At 44.2% G+C, this 17,012-nt stretch overlaps 1 protein-coding gene across 20 annotated transcripts in view; it reads right to left on the bottom strand.

The window, feature by feature from the left end:
* Positions 1 to 17,012, bottom strand: part of IKZF1 (IKAROS family zinc finger 1) — a 75,335-nt gene that overhangs the window by 13,960 nt on the left and 44,363 nt on the right. For 4 of the 20 annotated variants that reach the window (XM_063085296.1, XM_063085286.1, XM_063085288.1 and 1 more), the window contains exons 3-5: positions 16,185 to 16,244; positions 7,998 to 8,258; positions 2,313 to 2,480 (exon numbers count right to left, since the gene is read on the bottom strand). The exons of 5 other annotated variants lie outside the window; for them this stretch is intronic. In XM_063085296.1, the coding sequence (XP_062941366.1) occupies positions 2,313 to 2,480; positions 7,998 to 8,258; positions 16,185 to 16,244 (489 nt within the window). Of the gene's footprint in view, positions 1 to 1,712; positions 1,714 to 2,312; positions 2,481 to 7,997; positions 8,259 to 16,184; positions 16,245 to 17,012 lie in introns of all 20 variants that reach the window. 11 more of the 20 variants (XM_063085303.1, XM_063085305.1, XM_063085306.1 and 8 more) reach the window with 6 other exon arrangements.

Here is a 17,012-nt window from a genome sequence, read left to right as displayed (position 1 = left end):
GTAACGAACCATACTTAGAGCAGGATGCCATCACACATGGATTAAATAAGCCGGCATGGAGCTAGATAAAACACTGCACTTGACGATCCTAATGTCACAATAAGAAAGAAGAGAGGGCAGCATCTCTGTAAGTTTTAAGGACTGTTACGCAGGAGAGATTTCTATTGCAAATCAGAGTAATTCAGGGACGGTGATGTTATGGTTGGTGTTAACCTAAGAATGAGTCTCTGTGTGTTTTCCACTGACATGAACTTCCTACCAATCTGGAGGTAATATTGCTGTCATGGTGTCTGTGTCTCCATGACTCCTCCTCAATGACAGATGTGAAGCTTCTCTTCCCTAGGTCACCTGTTAGCACCGCACAGACAGCGCGATCCTCACAGCAGAAGCCCACATGGCCTGGTTTGTCAGTCCTGGCACCACCTTCACCTCCAGGTGGGACCACCGCACCTGCTTGTCCCTAACACCTGGAGACATTTGAAAATGCTCAGTGCACGTTGTCATCCTCCCGCCTCAGGGGAGCTGTCTGTTCTCCCTGTCCCCTGCAGCAAACCTATCCCAGCTCTGAGCAAGTGTGCTGTCCATTGCTACCTCTGCTGACCTGCCCACTCTGTGGTGCCAGCAACTGCTCAGCTTGGTGCAGCCCTCTTCTTGGGGCTAAAATTTTAAGAAGCTCACCCAAATCATCATCATTTTCTCATTAAAGGTATCTTGGGCGCCCCTTCTGTGTTTACCATCTGGAATGAGGTTGGCATGGAAAGGAGATAGCTCAGGGAACTCCAGTGAGACTCCTCTCCCCCGTCTCCCGCCGTCCAGGTGAACTCCCACTCACCAAGAGAAAGCCCAAGTTCTCGCCAACACTTGCTAAAATGCGCACCACACCCCTTTCGAGGATCACTGCAGAAGCACACATTTGTCTAGAATCCTCTAAAGCAAATTTTAGAAACTCACCTTTCAGCATACACTCAAGCCCTCCCCTCTGCGGGAAGTCTCTCTTGACCCTCCCAACCCGAGGACGGACGGTCCCTTCTTTATGCTCCCACTGTCCCTTGGACGCTCTGCCATGCCACTTGCAACATGCTGGTGTGCACCCTGAGAGGCTCAGTAAATGTGTGACAAAGAGATGGGCACACTAAGAGGCCCCTAAAGTCCCCTAAAGCCCCCCAACCATCAAATACATGCATCACATTTGGGAAGAGATGGCGTGAGCCTGTGTGAACCTTCCACAATGAGCCAACACCCCTCCTTGGGGGAGGCGTCTCCTTATACTGCTCCCTGAGGATGCCAGGAGGGGACTAGCCAAAGCGTCTCCATCACCCACAGTGCCTGCTTGGAGCAGCTGCTGCTCGGAGAAGTTGGCGGACTGATGGCAGGCTGTGAGGGCAAGCGCTGTGAGGGCAGGGACAAGGGCCATCGACCTTTTGCTCCCAAAGCCTTGAGCAGTGCATGACCTCAAATGTCCCCACTGGATGGTGTGAAAGATACCTGTGTGTGTCATGTTGTGTAGACCACACTGGGGGCAAACAATGCACAGCAGGCTGGCCAAGAACCCTTCCTTCCTCTGATTTGTGGGATGTGGGGGCTACTGGATAAGGAAACACCCAGGAAGAGTTCTCAGGAGGCAGATGATCTAATCTAATTAAAGGTGGATTCAGGCTTCACAGGTTTCCAGAACTATCGAGCACTTATGCTAATGATGATCTTGCTGAGACTCTGGGTTATTTGGGATGTACTTTACTTTCTCATTCAAAGAGAATGCTGCTGTCTAAAATCTGGCCCCAAACTGGCCTCTCCAACTGAGGCCTTGACTGGTTTCAGGCATGAGAGTCACACTCGGGCTCAGTCTCTGTGGGCGTGCCCACGGATGATGGGGTTATGCCCTCACTCACCTTTATCACCTCTGCAAAGAAAACTATCCCCATTATTGCTACTGAAATTACAGTAATAAGTGTGGCTTAACAATTAACATGAAGAAATGTTCTTTAAACTATTTGGGCATTAGCAGTATACCCAGTGTAAGCGTGGCTGGCAAAATCCTTTATGAAAACCCCACTCACCTGACAGAATGGGATGAGGAGGCATCTTCTGAAACACACTACCTTAGGTGAGGCTTCTGAGTGTGCATGCGTGTGTGTGCATGTGCGTGTTTGTGCACGTGTGCATTTCCCACCCATTTCCTCTAGTTCCATGGGCAAAGAAGATTATGGGGTAGGGGAGACTGACAGCAAAGGAGTGGTGGCCAGTACCGCATGGAGGATGGCACGCTGGGAACGGGCAACCGGGTGGCTCTGGCCTGTGCCTGGGGGACCTACCGGAGTGCGTGCGCAGGTGGCCTGTGAGGGCGTCCCTCCGGCGGCAGGCGTAGTTGCAGAGGTGGCACTTGAAGGGCTTCTCCCCGGAGTGCAACTTGATGTGCCGTAGCAGGTTGCCTTTCTGGGTGAAGGAGGCCCCGCACTGATTGCACTGGAACGGCCGTTCTCCTGGAACCGAGAGAAGAGAGCGGGTGAGAACAAAACTCAGCGCGGGGACAAGAGGACAACACCAGCGAGAAAGTTGTTTCCCACAGGGGCTCGGTGACTTCCACCGGCTGCAGGTTTGATAGAACATGAGGCTTTCAGACTAAACCTGCCAGCTCCTTAACGCTCCACTGGCTGGGTCAATTTGATCTGAAAATCTAATTTTTTTTCCCTAAATCAGAATGGCACATCACAATGCAAATTCAAACTCATTTAAATAAAGTGACTGCAACATTTTGTGATGAAGAGCCACTCTTCCTGATCAGCAGTTTTGGAATAAACCAATATCCAATTTTGCGTGTTGTGGCATTTGGTGGGGTTTTTTAATGTGGCTTTTTTCAAAGGGTCTTTAAAATATGCCACTGAAGCAGCAAAATAAAAAGGAAACTCATTAAAAATGCATTTCAGGATCACAAGTTCATTTCAGCGTTACATTCTTATATTTAAATGAAAGGCACTTCATTATAACAGTTATAATAACTTCTTTTCATTTACATTTTCCCTGTATTTTCCCTTTCAATTTCTTCTCCATTACCTGTCTGTCCCTAAGCAGGCAAATCAGGAGAGAGACAGACAGAGAAAGTGAGGGTGAGGGAGAGAGAGAGACTGAATAAAATGAGAAGTTAAGAAACTCTGCAGGAAGCTCCCACCTTCCAAAGAAAAGTCCCAAATCTCCCCACGGCAAGGATGGAAAAGTCAGAGTTGCATTGAGATTTTGTGATTTTTTTCTTTCTTCACAAATCCTAAAACCTTTAAGCTATTAAGTATCTATATCCATAGAAGACAAGTTATATTTTAGGTACAGATATTCTAAGAGGTGCAAGTTAGTTGTTTGTAAGGAATTCTTTCAGGGCAGTACTATTGAATTTGTGACTAAGGAAACACTTGCATCTCTGCTGTGAGTGGCAGAGCGTGTGCTATATATATTCTGGATCTGCAAAGGGATAAACAGGTATCTGAGAAAAGAAACATGCTATTGTCCTGCTGATTTCAGCATCTGAATCAGCGAACATTTCATTTAACGCCCACCTAAGACACTGATACATTTGTCACATTTAGGTAAATATTAAAGATCTTTGGGGAAAAAAAAATGCTTTATTTAGAAGAGGAGCACTATGTGGCCAAAATTTCTGGTGTATTTCCTAGGGACAATTTTTTTCTTAGGAAAAAAGAACGTGTTAAAGCGTCCATTTAGCCATTTCCCCAATTGATTAATGTGACTGTAGTGAAGAAGACAGCACTTATCAAAAACGATCAGGCAGACGCACATCTGGTACTATTAAAATCCACACCAGATTAAATTTAAAAATCCGTATTGGCACTTGAATTTCATGACAATCATCACTTTTTTTTTAAGTGGGCAGGATGGATGTGCTACTATAAAAATTGAAACTAATTTACAGTGATATTCAATTATAGGCAAGTGGAGGGGTCCTGATACTAACCAGATGTATCTGGTATTTGCCCAAATCCCTATCTGGATTGAACTCGGCTGAGCAGAGAGGTGTTTAAAGTCAAGCAGTTGGAAGGTGCTGGTTAACTAACTCACTCACTAACTCTCTTAGTTACAAACCCATGCACATAGCTGATTTTAGATGGGGAGATTAAAACAGCTGGTAGCCAGGTAGCCCCGAGGAGCTTCCAAAGGAGATCATTTAATTGCATGTCTGGACCTTCATCCCATGTGTGTGAATGTGCGTGTGCAATTCCAAGTGGACAAAAGGGAAAAATAGAGTGATCCTGTGTGCAGTGGGACCCAGAGAGGGAGAAAGGGAACATGTCTTGCCCACAGATCTTGTTTGGGCAGGGCAGACCTTCAGGCTGGCTGAGAAAGCTAATGTCATAACCATTCTCTTAATAAGGATGTGGGGATGCTCCTGGTGATACAACTGTGTTTGTGGTAGGACCCAAAACTAGAGTACCCAACTCTCTACCTACAATGTGGGAAAGACCCCTTTCCATGCTGGCAGGTGCTGGGGTCCCCTGTTCCTCCCTAGAGCTAAGGGCGTTGTCTTGCTCAGTCCAGACAGAAAGGACAGATTCTTACAGCCACGCTGCCCTCCTGCAGAACAGGCAGGCATGGAGGGTGTGATCTGCAGGCAAGGCAGGCTGCACTGGAAATCTGCTTCTGATTGCCGGTGCCTGCGTGAATCCGCAGCCCAGGGCGTGGGGGTCCCGAAGAGAGTATTCCCAAAAGTGACAACAGAGTGCTCCACTCAAGGGAGTTTCCCCGGGGGAGGTGTTACCAGGTAAGGAACCAGCCCCCGTTCTGTGTGTTCTCCTTCTGTGGCCACCGCCTGCCTTCTGCAGGACAACAGCTCATTATTGTGGCTAAGTGAGATCAAGTTTCTTAAAGGTCATATTTAATTTTATTTAGTTGGGATGAGGACTTTAATATCACGATCAACATTTGGTGTTTAATCCCAATGACTCTACAGATCTCCCATGTCTGCAACCCTCTGTAACAATGTTGAGTCTCTTTTCAAAACTTCATTGGGTAAAAAAGAGTCTTTGAGGATGCCTACCTTATGGAATTTCACAGCAGAAGAAGGTGAATTAGAAAATGTGTCTGAACTGCGAGAACTGTCCTGGGGACTCTGCCACTGCACCTCGTGGCAGCGTTACCACCGGGTGCTGTGTTTAGAATGCGTGGTGCCTGTGCCTTTTTACCTTACAGGTGGGAGCAAATAGGCACAGGGCTATACAAAATAACCACAATTCTGACACTCTTCTTGGTCTTTACTTCGTAAAACCCATTGGTCTAGAATAATAATGCGTGCATCTGCAGGGCAATTTTTCCTCTGCATTTTTGCTTCCTTCCTACAACTCTCCAAGGTGATTCTCACACTAACCCTGAGGTGTAGGTGCAGAAGGTGTCCCTATTACACCTGAGTGAAAACAGGGGCAGTGGAGTGCTGGTACCAACAAAGTATAGAAAACGGCACCACTGGAACTTCACCAAGGCGGTGATGGGGCAGGGGCAGGGGTCTATGCCTGGGAGATGTCCCCTGAAGTCCCTTTGGTTTAACAGGGAAGGCACTGGGGAGCCCTGCAGTGCCGGGCTGACGTGGTCATGGACAGGAGGAAGAATGGCCACAGTGCAAGTCCTAGCTTGTCCACATTGGACCTAAGCTCCCAAGGGAAGATCTGCCCCCAGTGGACCTGTTCACTGTCCACTGCTCAGCTGCACGTCCCCACCATCAGAATCTGAATATGCTCTGGGTCCCTGCACTCCTGGGGGCCTTGACAAATGCCCGCTCTCAGCCTCCCCCAGGGTCTGAATCAGTCTGTGCTTTCAAAAGATCCCAAGTGGTTTATACGCCCTTGAGAGTTTGGGAAGCATTACTCTAGAAGTGTGTTACATGTAGAGCATTTAGAAAGCATGCCTTTTCTAACATACTCCAGTGAGATCTCAGGAAAATGAAAACCTTCCTGGCATGTCTAGTTATTCAAACCTAGCTTGGCCAGACTATATATTTCTATATCTACCTGTGGCCCTCCATGTTTATGCAAGTGGAAACACACTATGGAGACGACCCATGAGTTCATTGCTGCAAGTGTTTCATTTGTTTTGCTTTTTTGAGTAAAGGGCAAAACAGGAACTATGAAGTTGATAGTGTGTCCCTATTTCTGGAAGTTATTTGTTCTGTAAGTGAAGAACTTGTGGTCTTGGTGAGTATGTGGCACTTTGCTGCCACTGGTTGGGAGAAATGAGCCATCAGCAGGGCTGCTTTGCACATCTGTACTCAGCAGATTTACTCATTACATGTAATTATTCTTTGTATCAAGGCAAGCAGTTATTCTGTTTTGGCAATTTGGCATGCCAGAATTTGATTCACTTATCAAATATTTATTTAAGAGAATCTTCACTGTACAGTCATGAATTAGCAGGAAAGCAATTCATTTGCGAGGACTATTCCTAATCAGGAATGTATTAGCACAGGAGTCCGAGCACCCTGCTAAGTGTCTATGATAGGGAAGTTCACGTTCATTTTTACCTCACCCCAAAAAGAATAGGATGGCTCCCAGGCATGCTTACTTAGTGTGGGAGAGGTCTGTCACACCGGGTACTTTGAGGATTAAGGTACCCATTAGGAAAAGCAAAGCTTGCTTAATTTTTGAAGTTAAATTTTTACTAAAGATGGATGTCTACTGAAAATAAACTTATTTATGGTTTTCCAGATATATTATCAATGGAATACATCATCTTGTAAACTGCCCTGAATCAAATACAAAATTACAACCCCACAAATATCTGCATTTCTTGATAAAATCTACTATACCTGTACAATGTGCTTTGCATCTGTTTTTTTCCCCCTTTCTGGGTACTACAGTGGCAGACACTAGCTTTACCATGGCCCACCAAAGCCAGCTCACAGGCAGTGATGGCTCAGGGCTTCTATATTTCACATCCAAGCTTTCAGTGACCACTAGAGTTGGTGGATTTATCATGTATTACCCACCTTTAGGGCAGCTTCCCACAGAAAGAAAAGTTTCTGCTGAAATCCAAAGAAACCTCGTGCATACAGTTAGAGGTAAAATGTGTGCCATTAATATTTCATTTCTGAGTCTCTTTAGCACCATCAGAGGTGGTGACTCGGCAGTTCTGTTGGACAAGTGTGAGACTGTTCAGTCAACACGACTGACCACCGGAGACACAGGGCGGGCACGATGCGGCCACTTGAGACTCGGCAGGGCTTCCACACCACCCCTATCCCCCGGCGACAGGTCATCTTGTGAGCGGGGGCAGGACCACCTGACACCAATTGCCATATTCCCTCATCTCTGGATGCAGATATCACATTCTCTTATACTTTGAAAGCCTCCAGTAAACCTCTCAATAAGACAGGGGCTTTGGCATGAAATTCTTTCCCGATTTGAAATGAAAATTCAAATTGGCAATCAAACTCTTTGATTCAAAGTCTCACTGTTCGAGGGGGAGCCATTTGAAAACTGATCTGAACTCTTTCCTAAAAACTAAATTTTGCTGCAATCCCATCCTTGATTCTTGTTTCTAAAAATCAAGCCCTGTCTGATAATTTGAATGCAATTACAATGCATGTACGACTTAGGGTTTCTCAGTGGAACATCTGAGGAATAAGTTTTGGTGTATCAGTAGATTTCTGTTTTGTCTTGTTTTGATAAGGACGGACCACTTAGCCCATGCATCCTGCAGGGGCAGCTGAGACTCTTCAGGGAGCATGATATCAGGCCTCTGACAGCCCTCACGTATGATGCTGTTCACTTGTCCCTGGTTTTACTTATAGGGTCAAATTGGTACACGTTGAGAAGTCCTTTTAAATGCTGTCCCAGAACCAGAACACCATATAGTCCCCATACGACGTGCAGCCAATCCCTTGCAACTGAGCTGCCAGTTTGAAACATGCTTAAAACACTCCCCGAAGACAGGATGTTTTCCTCCTTCCACACCCCACAGGACCTTCTCCAGGTCACTACAGGAAAAACTAAGCCCGGCCTTACCAGTGTGGCTTCTTTTGTGAACCATGAGCACATTGGGCCCGATGCAAATGATCCCACAGATATCACACTTTAGCTTTCCGTTAGGAAGTCGAATGCCTCCAGCTCCCGACAAAGCCGAGCTGCCTTGGTCCCTGTGGGGGGCATGCATTTTCTCTCCCGAGGCATCAAGCATTCGTAAATCCTCCGCACATGCTTCCCCATTCATTTCACAGGCACGCCCATTCTCTTCATCACTCTGAGTCTCTACTTTAACATTACCAGCTGAAAGAAACAACACAGGAGGCCACTCAGTGTCACTGCAAAAACAAAACAGCACAGCAGCAAAAACATAGTGGAACACATGCAGGGCTGCTCAACAGCAGTTCTTTGCATATACCAAGGGGAGGGCACTGAGCCTCCGATGCTCAGGGCCTGCAGAGGTCACAGGAGGCACAGGGATGGGGGGACACAGGGGGGGACCTGCTGGCTCTCTCCAGAGATCTGAACATCTCTGAAAATGCATGAAAAAGCTACTTATAAAGACTGCACTTCAGAGCTGGGTCCTCACTTTAAGCAGGGTGAGGTCACTGGATCCACAGCCTGGTGGAATCCCCAGAGTGACCCGAGGCTGAACCCTACACCCTACCTGCCAGATGAGCACCTTGCCCTAGAAGGTGAATACTGGGGAACATAATCCAATTCCCTAGCATGCATGAGCTTGTTTGGAAAAATACCCAATACATGGTTATCAAGCCTGAAAAGCTTCTCTTATTCATAATGTTAGCTACCTTTCTACTAATAAACTTTGGAACAAAACTTGGTCAACACATGCTCAGAGTTCTGACCAAAGATCCTGTTCAGATTCCTGAAAGATGTGTTTCTTGGGTACATGATCATTTTAATTCCTTTTTATCTTCCGGTGATATAAACGAATCCTGTGTCCTAAAGCAGAGGTTTCACTTCTTACATTTCTTGCACTTGCTCAAAGGTTCCCTGGGATCGTTTTTGAATGTAAGAGACATGGAAGAGCTTCTAAAAAAGAAAGAAGCGTGGGTGTGCATGTGTGTGGCACGGGGCCTGCCACTGTTCATGAATATGGTGACCACGGTTTTCTCTGCACTGTTGTTTTCTCTAAGTCACTTGCAGGGTAATTATGTTATTTGCATATTTATCTTCGTAAAGAAAATAAGAGACGTTTGTTTGAATTCTTCTGAAACTCTGCCTGGAGAGGAACTGATGAACCCAGGACTGTAGTGACTAGCAGAAGTTCAGGTGCACTGAAAATCACTGCTTTTACAGACTGATAAGAGAAGGCAGGTAAATTTCACCAAGATAATCAATGAGATAGATGACAATCATGACCATATAATTTCTGATCAACATTTTCAATGAATGCTTCTCACAGTTTGGTCCCCGGAGAAGAAGCATCAGTGTCACCTGAGAACTTGCTAGAAATGGATTTCCTTGGGTCCACCCACAGGTACTGACTCAGAAACTCTGGGCTGGGCCCAGCAACCTGTGTTTTAAAGAGTCCTTCGAGGGTTCTAATGTGCAGTCAGGACCGAGAACAACTGTTCTAAATAATCAACTTAGTTAATGACACTCCAAGTTTATTTGACAGATTCCTCTTGGTTTGGAGATCTAGAGTCCAGACACTGAAATCAGAATACCTCGTCTGGAATCTCAGCTCCACTACTCAAAAGCTCTGAGATCTCAGGCAAGTCATGTAACTTCTTTGTGCCTTGATTTCCTCATCTGTAAAAACAGGAACTATCACAGCACTGGCCTAACAGGGTAGCTGTGAGGATTTAGTGGGTTAACAGATGAGAAGCTGGCTTAGGAAAGGGACTGGGACATGGCGAACAGAACTCCCAATATAGCCACTACATGGAGCAAGGCTCCACCTAACCCCAGTAATGTTCACAGCACTCACCACATGCAAGGTGCACAGCCCTTTAAGTGCACTCCACTAGTTAACCTTCACAACAACCCCGTAAAGGAAGCACCATCACTGTCCTGTTTTACAGTGGAAGGAACTGAGGCACAGAGAGGTTGAGCACCTGGCCAGGGTCGCACAGCCAGCAAGTGGCAGAGTTGGGAGTTAACTGCAGGTGCCCAAATTCCTAACCACTACATTGCTAATGTTTTCCCATTAGCTCCTTGATGAAAAGAGCTACAGACAAATAAAGAAAAACAAATTAATTGGAACACAGGCCACAGCCCCCACAGTGGACTTGGAGACCCCAAAATGAGGATGTACCTCAAGGCTGAACTGTGCTGTCTCCTCCCATTGGAACCTGGCATTATCATGGCTGTCCTGAGAAATCCAGCAGCGGGGATTCTCCAAATACTCTTCTCTACAAGATTCTGGAGATCAGAGATTCAGAGCACCTCACACCTCCTAACCTCCCCAGTGCCAGAGACAAGAGGCCGAATCCTACAGATGCGGTAAATGAAGAGGATGCAGCAGGTAAGTGAGGCCGGCTTGCCGTCCAGGCAATGGTGCTTACTGACCACTGAGTTCTCTAGAATCAGTACTCTCCGGTATGTGCTCAGTGTCTATCAGGTTAACTCACTGGGCCTTCACAGCTCACCAGCAGACTCTGGACACACGATACAGTTGCAAAGATCTATGTACTTTTTAACCTAGGATTATTTGTAACCACCTGTCTTAAGGGTTTTTTAAAAATGAGACTAAGGCATTCAAGAGCACACTGGAGCAAATTACAGCTAGTGTGGCAAGTTCTTTAACCACAGAAGCTAAGACACAGGCTGCATTAAGCCCAGGGCTCCCGTGGCTACAGAAAAGACACCACGCAGAAGAACTAGTGTTCCTCTACGAGGGTTGATTGCATACATTTAGAGGCATCTAAAGAACTTGCTCTTGCTTTCCCAAGGACAAACATCAGTACATGGTCCACTAACACCTGCCAGAAGCTACGTCTTGTTCTTCTGTGTTATCAAGAACAAGTATTCCTGTGACTGGCATGCTCTACGGCACGTGCTATGGATGACTGCAGGCACTTCCTGGGGAGGAGCAGAACAGCAGGGACACATTGGGGATGACCTTCGGGTTTCTGGCTTCAGGAGCACAAGTTCTGCCAAAGCAGGCTGCTTGCATAGGGAGGCAAAGCTCAGTGTCAGGACAGAAGCAGATGAGGAAGCCTGGGGAAAGCTTGCAGTGGGTGCTGCCCTCAATACCACAGAGGTCCTCCAAGCCAGAAGACTTGCTATCAACTGCTAATTTGACTTGTGGCAACTGAAGGCAGGACTTTGTTATTATTAGCCTACATGGCACCGTTACTGAGAGCTGTAACAGAACAACAAAAAGAGGCTCGGAAAGGCATGCGAGTCTATCCCAAGTTATCCTGAGATCAAGGTGGATACCAAGGTACAATTTTAGGTAGATATGCTCTAGAGATGGATAGGTGTGAGAACAGATATAAAAAGATCTGTTACGCAGACCTGTTGGAACAGCAGTAGGAATTTTCAGCACAGAAAGAGGTAAAGCTCAAAGAAGAAAATTAAGGATGCTGTGATGTTCTAGGTTTTTGGAAAACAGTTTGCAGACAATATCCCCAGATCACTGTGGGCAAGGCCAAGGGACCCTAAGTAAGGGAAGTCTGACAGAGGGGTCCTAATCCACAAGTGCCATACATGTTTCTAAGTAGGGGCTCAACGACAGGTGCCTGGCGTTCTGGAGCTGGAAGCTTGCTAGCACTCTGAGGACAAATTGTAGGCCATGTGATGACATGAAAGATCCCTATGGTCTAGAAAGGGAATGGAGGACCACCAGGAGTCGAGGCAGGGTGGGGGGCTTGGTGAGAACTAGGTGGGCAACTGTCAACCATGGGGCAGGTTAGATTCAAGCAGTGGGTGGATTTTCTCTAAACAGGCAAAAGGTCCTTGTGTCTTTGTGATCAACTGCAAACTGGGTGCTGGTTTCATAGAACAAACCAAGAGATAGCCATCCACCCACGGAGGCCATCCATTAAATGGGGGTCTCTTATCTGGCTAGGAGAATACAAGTGTTATGCTAATGATTTTCGTAGATGACAGAGATTGGGGCTTGAAACTATCTTCATAAGTTGCAGATTTAGATTGGATCTCAAAAGTGGGAACCTAGTAAACATAAATGTAAAGTCCAGGAAATTAAAATACACATTTCAGAAAGACAAGCTCAGGATGAGGGTGTAAGTGTGAAAAAAGTTTCTGGAGTGTTAGCTGAACGTAAGCTCAATCCGTGATATGGCCAGAAAAAAGGAAGACAGGAGATGGGGCTGTAGCATCCTTCGCACCAGCCAAGTGCTACATGTGCCTCCTTTCACAGATGGCAAGCGCAGGCTGGAGCGGTTTCAGAAGGCAGGAAGTCAGTGGGGACTGACACCAATCTCTACAAGGAATGTCCAAGGCCCAGGGCACTCTTGGCTCAGAAGGTAACTGTCAGAGCTGAGAGGTTGGGGCAGGAGAACCGCAGAGACTCCTCTAGGCACCTTGGCCATGCAGGACTAGACCTCCCTTCTCCCTTGGCTCCTGAATGTGAAGAGAAGGCGCCTCAGACAGGACAGGCAACTGCGGATGGAAGCAAGAAAGAGGCTGTCCCAAGAGGGGGGTCTGCAGCCACAGGAGCCTCTGCAAAGAGGACAGTATGCAGGGGCTGGTGGAAACCTGGCCTCAGTTGCATGGACGCACCTCCCACCCCAAAGAAAGAAGAGAGGGCCCTGGTCCTGAGGGCCTTCTCCTTTACCTAGAACAAAACACAAGTGGTGTTTGGCCTGTGCGTGAGTGTACACATCCACTGAGTGGATGCATATGAGCTTTTGTGGACCCTTGATTTTGAAATCCACATCCTGCAGAAGCGATGATGCCCAGGGTGGCTTCACCTAATGCGGGAGGTGATAGGGAGTGGAGGACCAGCACCTGCCTCCCAGAAGTTTCATACTAAAATATTCTGGAGCCCACCTGAAGGGAAATGCAAGGCACCCACTTTACTCTGTGCAGAATGCTATAGGATGAACTCCTTTTCCATTTTATGAGTAACTGCCACTCCCTAAATGGTCCAGAGCCACCCAAAACCCAATTCCATGAAGGCAATTGGCCGCCCCCTTCTCTGACTCCTGGTCCCCTCCATCTCCTCCTTTACTTGGACCTAGAACTGCTTAGTTGTGGTATTATCATAAAATGTTACACTCTCCCTGAATATAGGGAATACACTTATAAATATTTTGTAACACCCGCTCCCCTTTAGGAAAATGTCAAATCAGTAAGGTGCTGAATTGAACTGATTAAATATAGAACATGAAATGGAGACTTGTGCCTTCCTTTCCCCGGAACACTCTGGCTCAGGTCCCCCTGAGCTCTTCCACTGACTGTGAGATAATGGACAGGGGCCCAATTTTATTATTCTATAAATGTGGCTTATATAAAGACGGGGGTGTTTTCAAACCCTTAGTCCAAGGCTACTTTCTTTCCCAGATGCTATTTAAAATTAGAAAAAGTGAAAATTTTACTGTTATATATTTTAGAGGTCTTGTATGTTATTAGTAACCCAACAGTCCTAAGAGAGACCCCATGCCCTTGAACTTAAAGTGGACTTTAGCATATCGATAGGTTTAGAATGGAAGAATCTGGAGAATCCAAGGAACTCAGAAGTCAACAGGAGCCAAGAGGCCTAGATTTGCTGCCAAGCACTGCATGCACTCATGAAAAATTAAACATTTTTAATGCATAGGTATAATGTATATTGGCAGTCCCCACCTTACAAATGGTTTATGTTTCCTCTTCCTTTCCTTTTCCTTTTTAGAATGTGTCTCCATATTTAAGAGTAAACGTTTGGTACTCAGAATGCATTTATCCATTGAAAACATATCCTAAAACAGTCACTCCACTATGAGTTAAGGCCCCATAAGCTTGAAACGCTCAATACTTTAAAGGAAAAATGGGAGACAAATATTCTTGCAACAACGGCAACTAGCAAGTAAAAATCAAAAGCAATAAAAAATATTTAAGACACATCTTAAAGCACGGTAATTAAATGAAAATTTGAGATGATGAGGATATATACATTATATACATATGTATACAATGTTTTTGTGTTACCTCTAAAAGAGATTTATGAAACTTTCAAGCATTTAAAGGTTAATGAAACTTTTTATTAGAACTTAATGTCATTTAAAATGTAGAGGTTTTTTTTTGTTTTTGTTTTTGGTCAAGATGCATAATTAGAAATACTTTTCCCCTTATCTGTTGTTTTAGGCCTTTAAATGGAATGAAATCAGGGAGAGAGAAGAGGAAAGGGAAAAGAGAAAAGAGGAAGACTATTACAAAAAGATTGAGTTACAAGCACATATAAATTTTCTTCAGGTAACGAGGGACACAAATGGGTGTAAAGAAGATACCTTGGGGCAGAGATTGAAGGAGGACAAGGTGCTGAGGGGCGGGGAGGACAATTGCCCACCATGACCACTAGGTGGCGATATTGACCAAGAACAGCTTGGTTGCTGTTTGGGTGGGAAAGTCCTCAAGGTCAACTACCATTTGCCTGAGAAGGATATTTACAATGTGGATATCTGGAGAGAAGAGTGAGAAAGAGAGATACTAATATTTTAGGAGCACATTTGTGTAAATATACAGATGGAAAGTGTACCAAAAGATTTATCATCCATCTTATAAAAGCTCCAAGTATTACATATCCTCATGTGCAGCAATCCTTATATACTAAAGATTTCACCAAAGGATCTGCTTCAACATCGCAACATGCTTGAGCCGAAACCTTCCTCACATTTAACACAATTTCTTAGAATGTATTATCTTACTCCTAAGTGCATTTGACTTCTCAAGACATTTCAACAATGTGATTGTTCATCTGAAAATTAATATTTCTTTCTCCTAGTCCCTTAATGTTTTATATATTCATATAAGCACACACACGTATACATATACACATATGTAAATATTCATATATACATATACACATATGTAAATATTTATATATACATATACACATATGTAAATATTTATATATACATATACACATATGTAAATATACATATATACATATACACATATGTAAATATTTATATATACATATGTATGTGAGTACTTCAAAAAGTTCTTGGAAAGATTTGTATTATTTTTCAATTCCATTTTCCATGAACTTTCTGAAGTACCCTTATATATCTCACAAAAATAAATATCAAGCTATTGTTTTAAAGTTGAATCAAAAGAATATTAGTGCAAAAAAGATTTCCATAACTTTTATATACTGGAAAAGCAGTCGATCCCTTAGTTACCAAACAGTTTTTGATAACCAGGATGTCAGAAACTTATCTTTAACTGTTACTGACACCTTTTAAATTAGAGCCTGTCTTCAAAATTGTTACAGTATTAACACAACCTGTTTTCTGATGTTGCTTTATAATATTAGAGAATTTATTAATACAGGCTCTGAATCTTATATCCTAAGGAGGTTACCAACTTGTATCACTTTAAATATTCAGCTCTCTATACATTTTTTAAAAAGCATTCTCCATTCTTTAAAATAATCCTTTAAGAATGTTGCCCAAATATATTTATCATTTATCAGCTCTCAATACCTAAAAAAGAAAAAATGAAATTAACATCTGTTTTTGGTTTAACAGCTTACATCACAGAAGCTCCCGCCTGCACCACGTATTAACAGTATGTTTGCTCATGCAGTGAGGTGCCGCAGAATAACGGCCTGAAGTCTGTGACTTTTCTCTTCTCAGTTCTGAAATTAATACTTCAGACCAACAGAAGGAAAGCCTGTCTCTTTCGCTTGTCCCACAAGATTGTAAAAATTATCTTGAAAATATCTTGGGTTGTCTGATGGTGGCAGAAAGTATGGCCATTTTAACATCACACAGTAAAAGGAGATAATCATGACGTTAATAACAAAACCATTCTACAGCATCAGTAGAGTAACAATTTTATTAGTACTATTCTCTGTCACTCTACTGTCATGCTCTCTCAATTGTCTAAAGCTTACTTTTGTACTTTACTGTATAAATGATGACTCTGATGGTAGATGTTTAATGAAAAGGATGGTAAATATTTAATTTATCTTATTTTATCAAGTGTTAAGGAAGGTGTTGATGAAAAAACATGCATTCACAATATTTGCACGATGGGAACTGAGTATGAGATGAATACACATTTCCATTTTTTAGAAGCAAAGCATATACTTACGAGAGAAAGATTTGGGAATTATTGCATGAAAATCCCTAAAGCCATCAGCCCCATATGTAACTGCAATAAAAAAGGCAGAAAGAAATCTGGGTTGTGATACTGTAACAGAGATGCAGCAAGAGTTTAAAAGAAAGCCATTATTTTAAAAAGTAACATATTATTGCTCAAAACCATTGCTTAGCTACTAATCTGCCACTGTTGGCCCTCACGTAGGCAACAGAAAAGTAAACTCTCAGAAACAGGGCTGCAATCTCCAGGGGTCTCAACTCATTGTGTTATATACCTTATAGAGTAGTTTGGAGCAACCTCCGATGTGTTAAACATCTTAGAAGTAGTAACCCCAAACATTCTAGAACTGTGAGAGCCAGTCAGCAGAACTGGTCCAGGATCTCAGTCCCCTCGCCCAACAGCTTCTAGGAGAACACAGATCTCCTTAGAAGCAGCACGTGTCCTGAGAGGCTGACTGCACAGCAAAATGTTCTTTATTCAGCTTTTTCTTAGAAAGTGTCCACAGAAAATTTTTAAATGTTCATGCAAGACACCGGGTGGGGAAAAATTATTGTTTCCCCCTCCGCACCAATTCCTGTGGGTTTTACTTCCAGCTGCTTTTATCAGTGTTACCACTGCCTCAAATCTCCAAGTTATTCTGTTTCATAGGGCAGAGTTTCCCAGCGTGTCCTGTCTCTTAAAACTTGGTAGATTCTGCACATGTGCACACACATGCACACACACACACAAACACAATTTTCTCTACCAGTGTTAGGAGACTAAAGACTCTGAGGTGACCTGCAGGAAACAGACCTATTGAACTTTGCTTAAATCAGTGTC

Source organism: Cynocephalus volans, chromosome 2, assembly GCF_027409185.1.
Source record: "Cynocephalus volans isolate mCynVol1 chromosome 2, mCynVol1.pri, whole genome shotgun sequence".
Taxonomy (NCBI): Eukaryota; Metazoa; Chordata; class Mammalia; order Dermoptera; family Cynocephalidae; genus Cynocephalus; species Cynocephalus volans.
The sequence above is the reverse complement of the archived record's forward strand: the minus strand, read 5'-3'. Positions and strand labels throughout refer to the sequence as shown.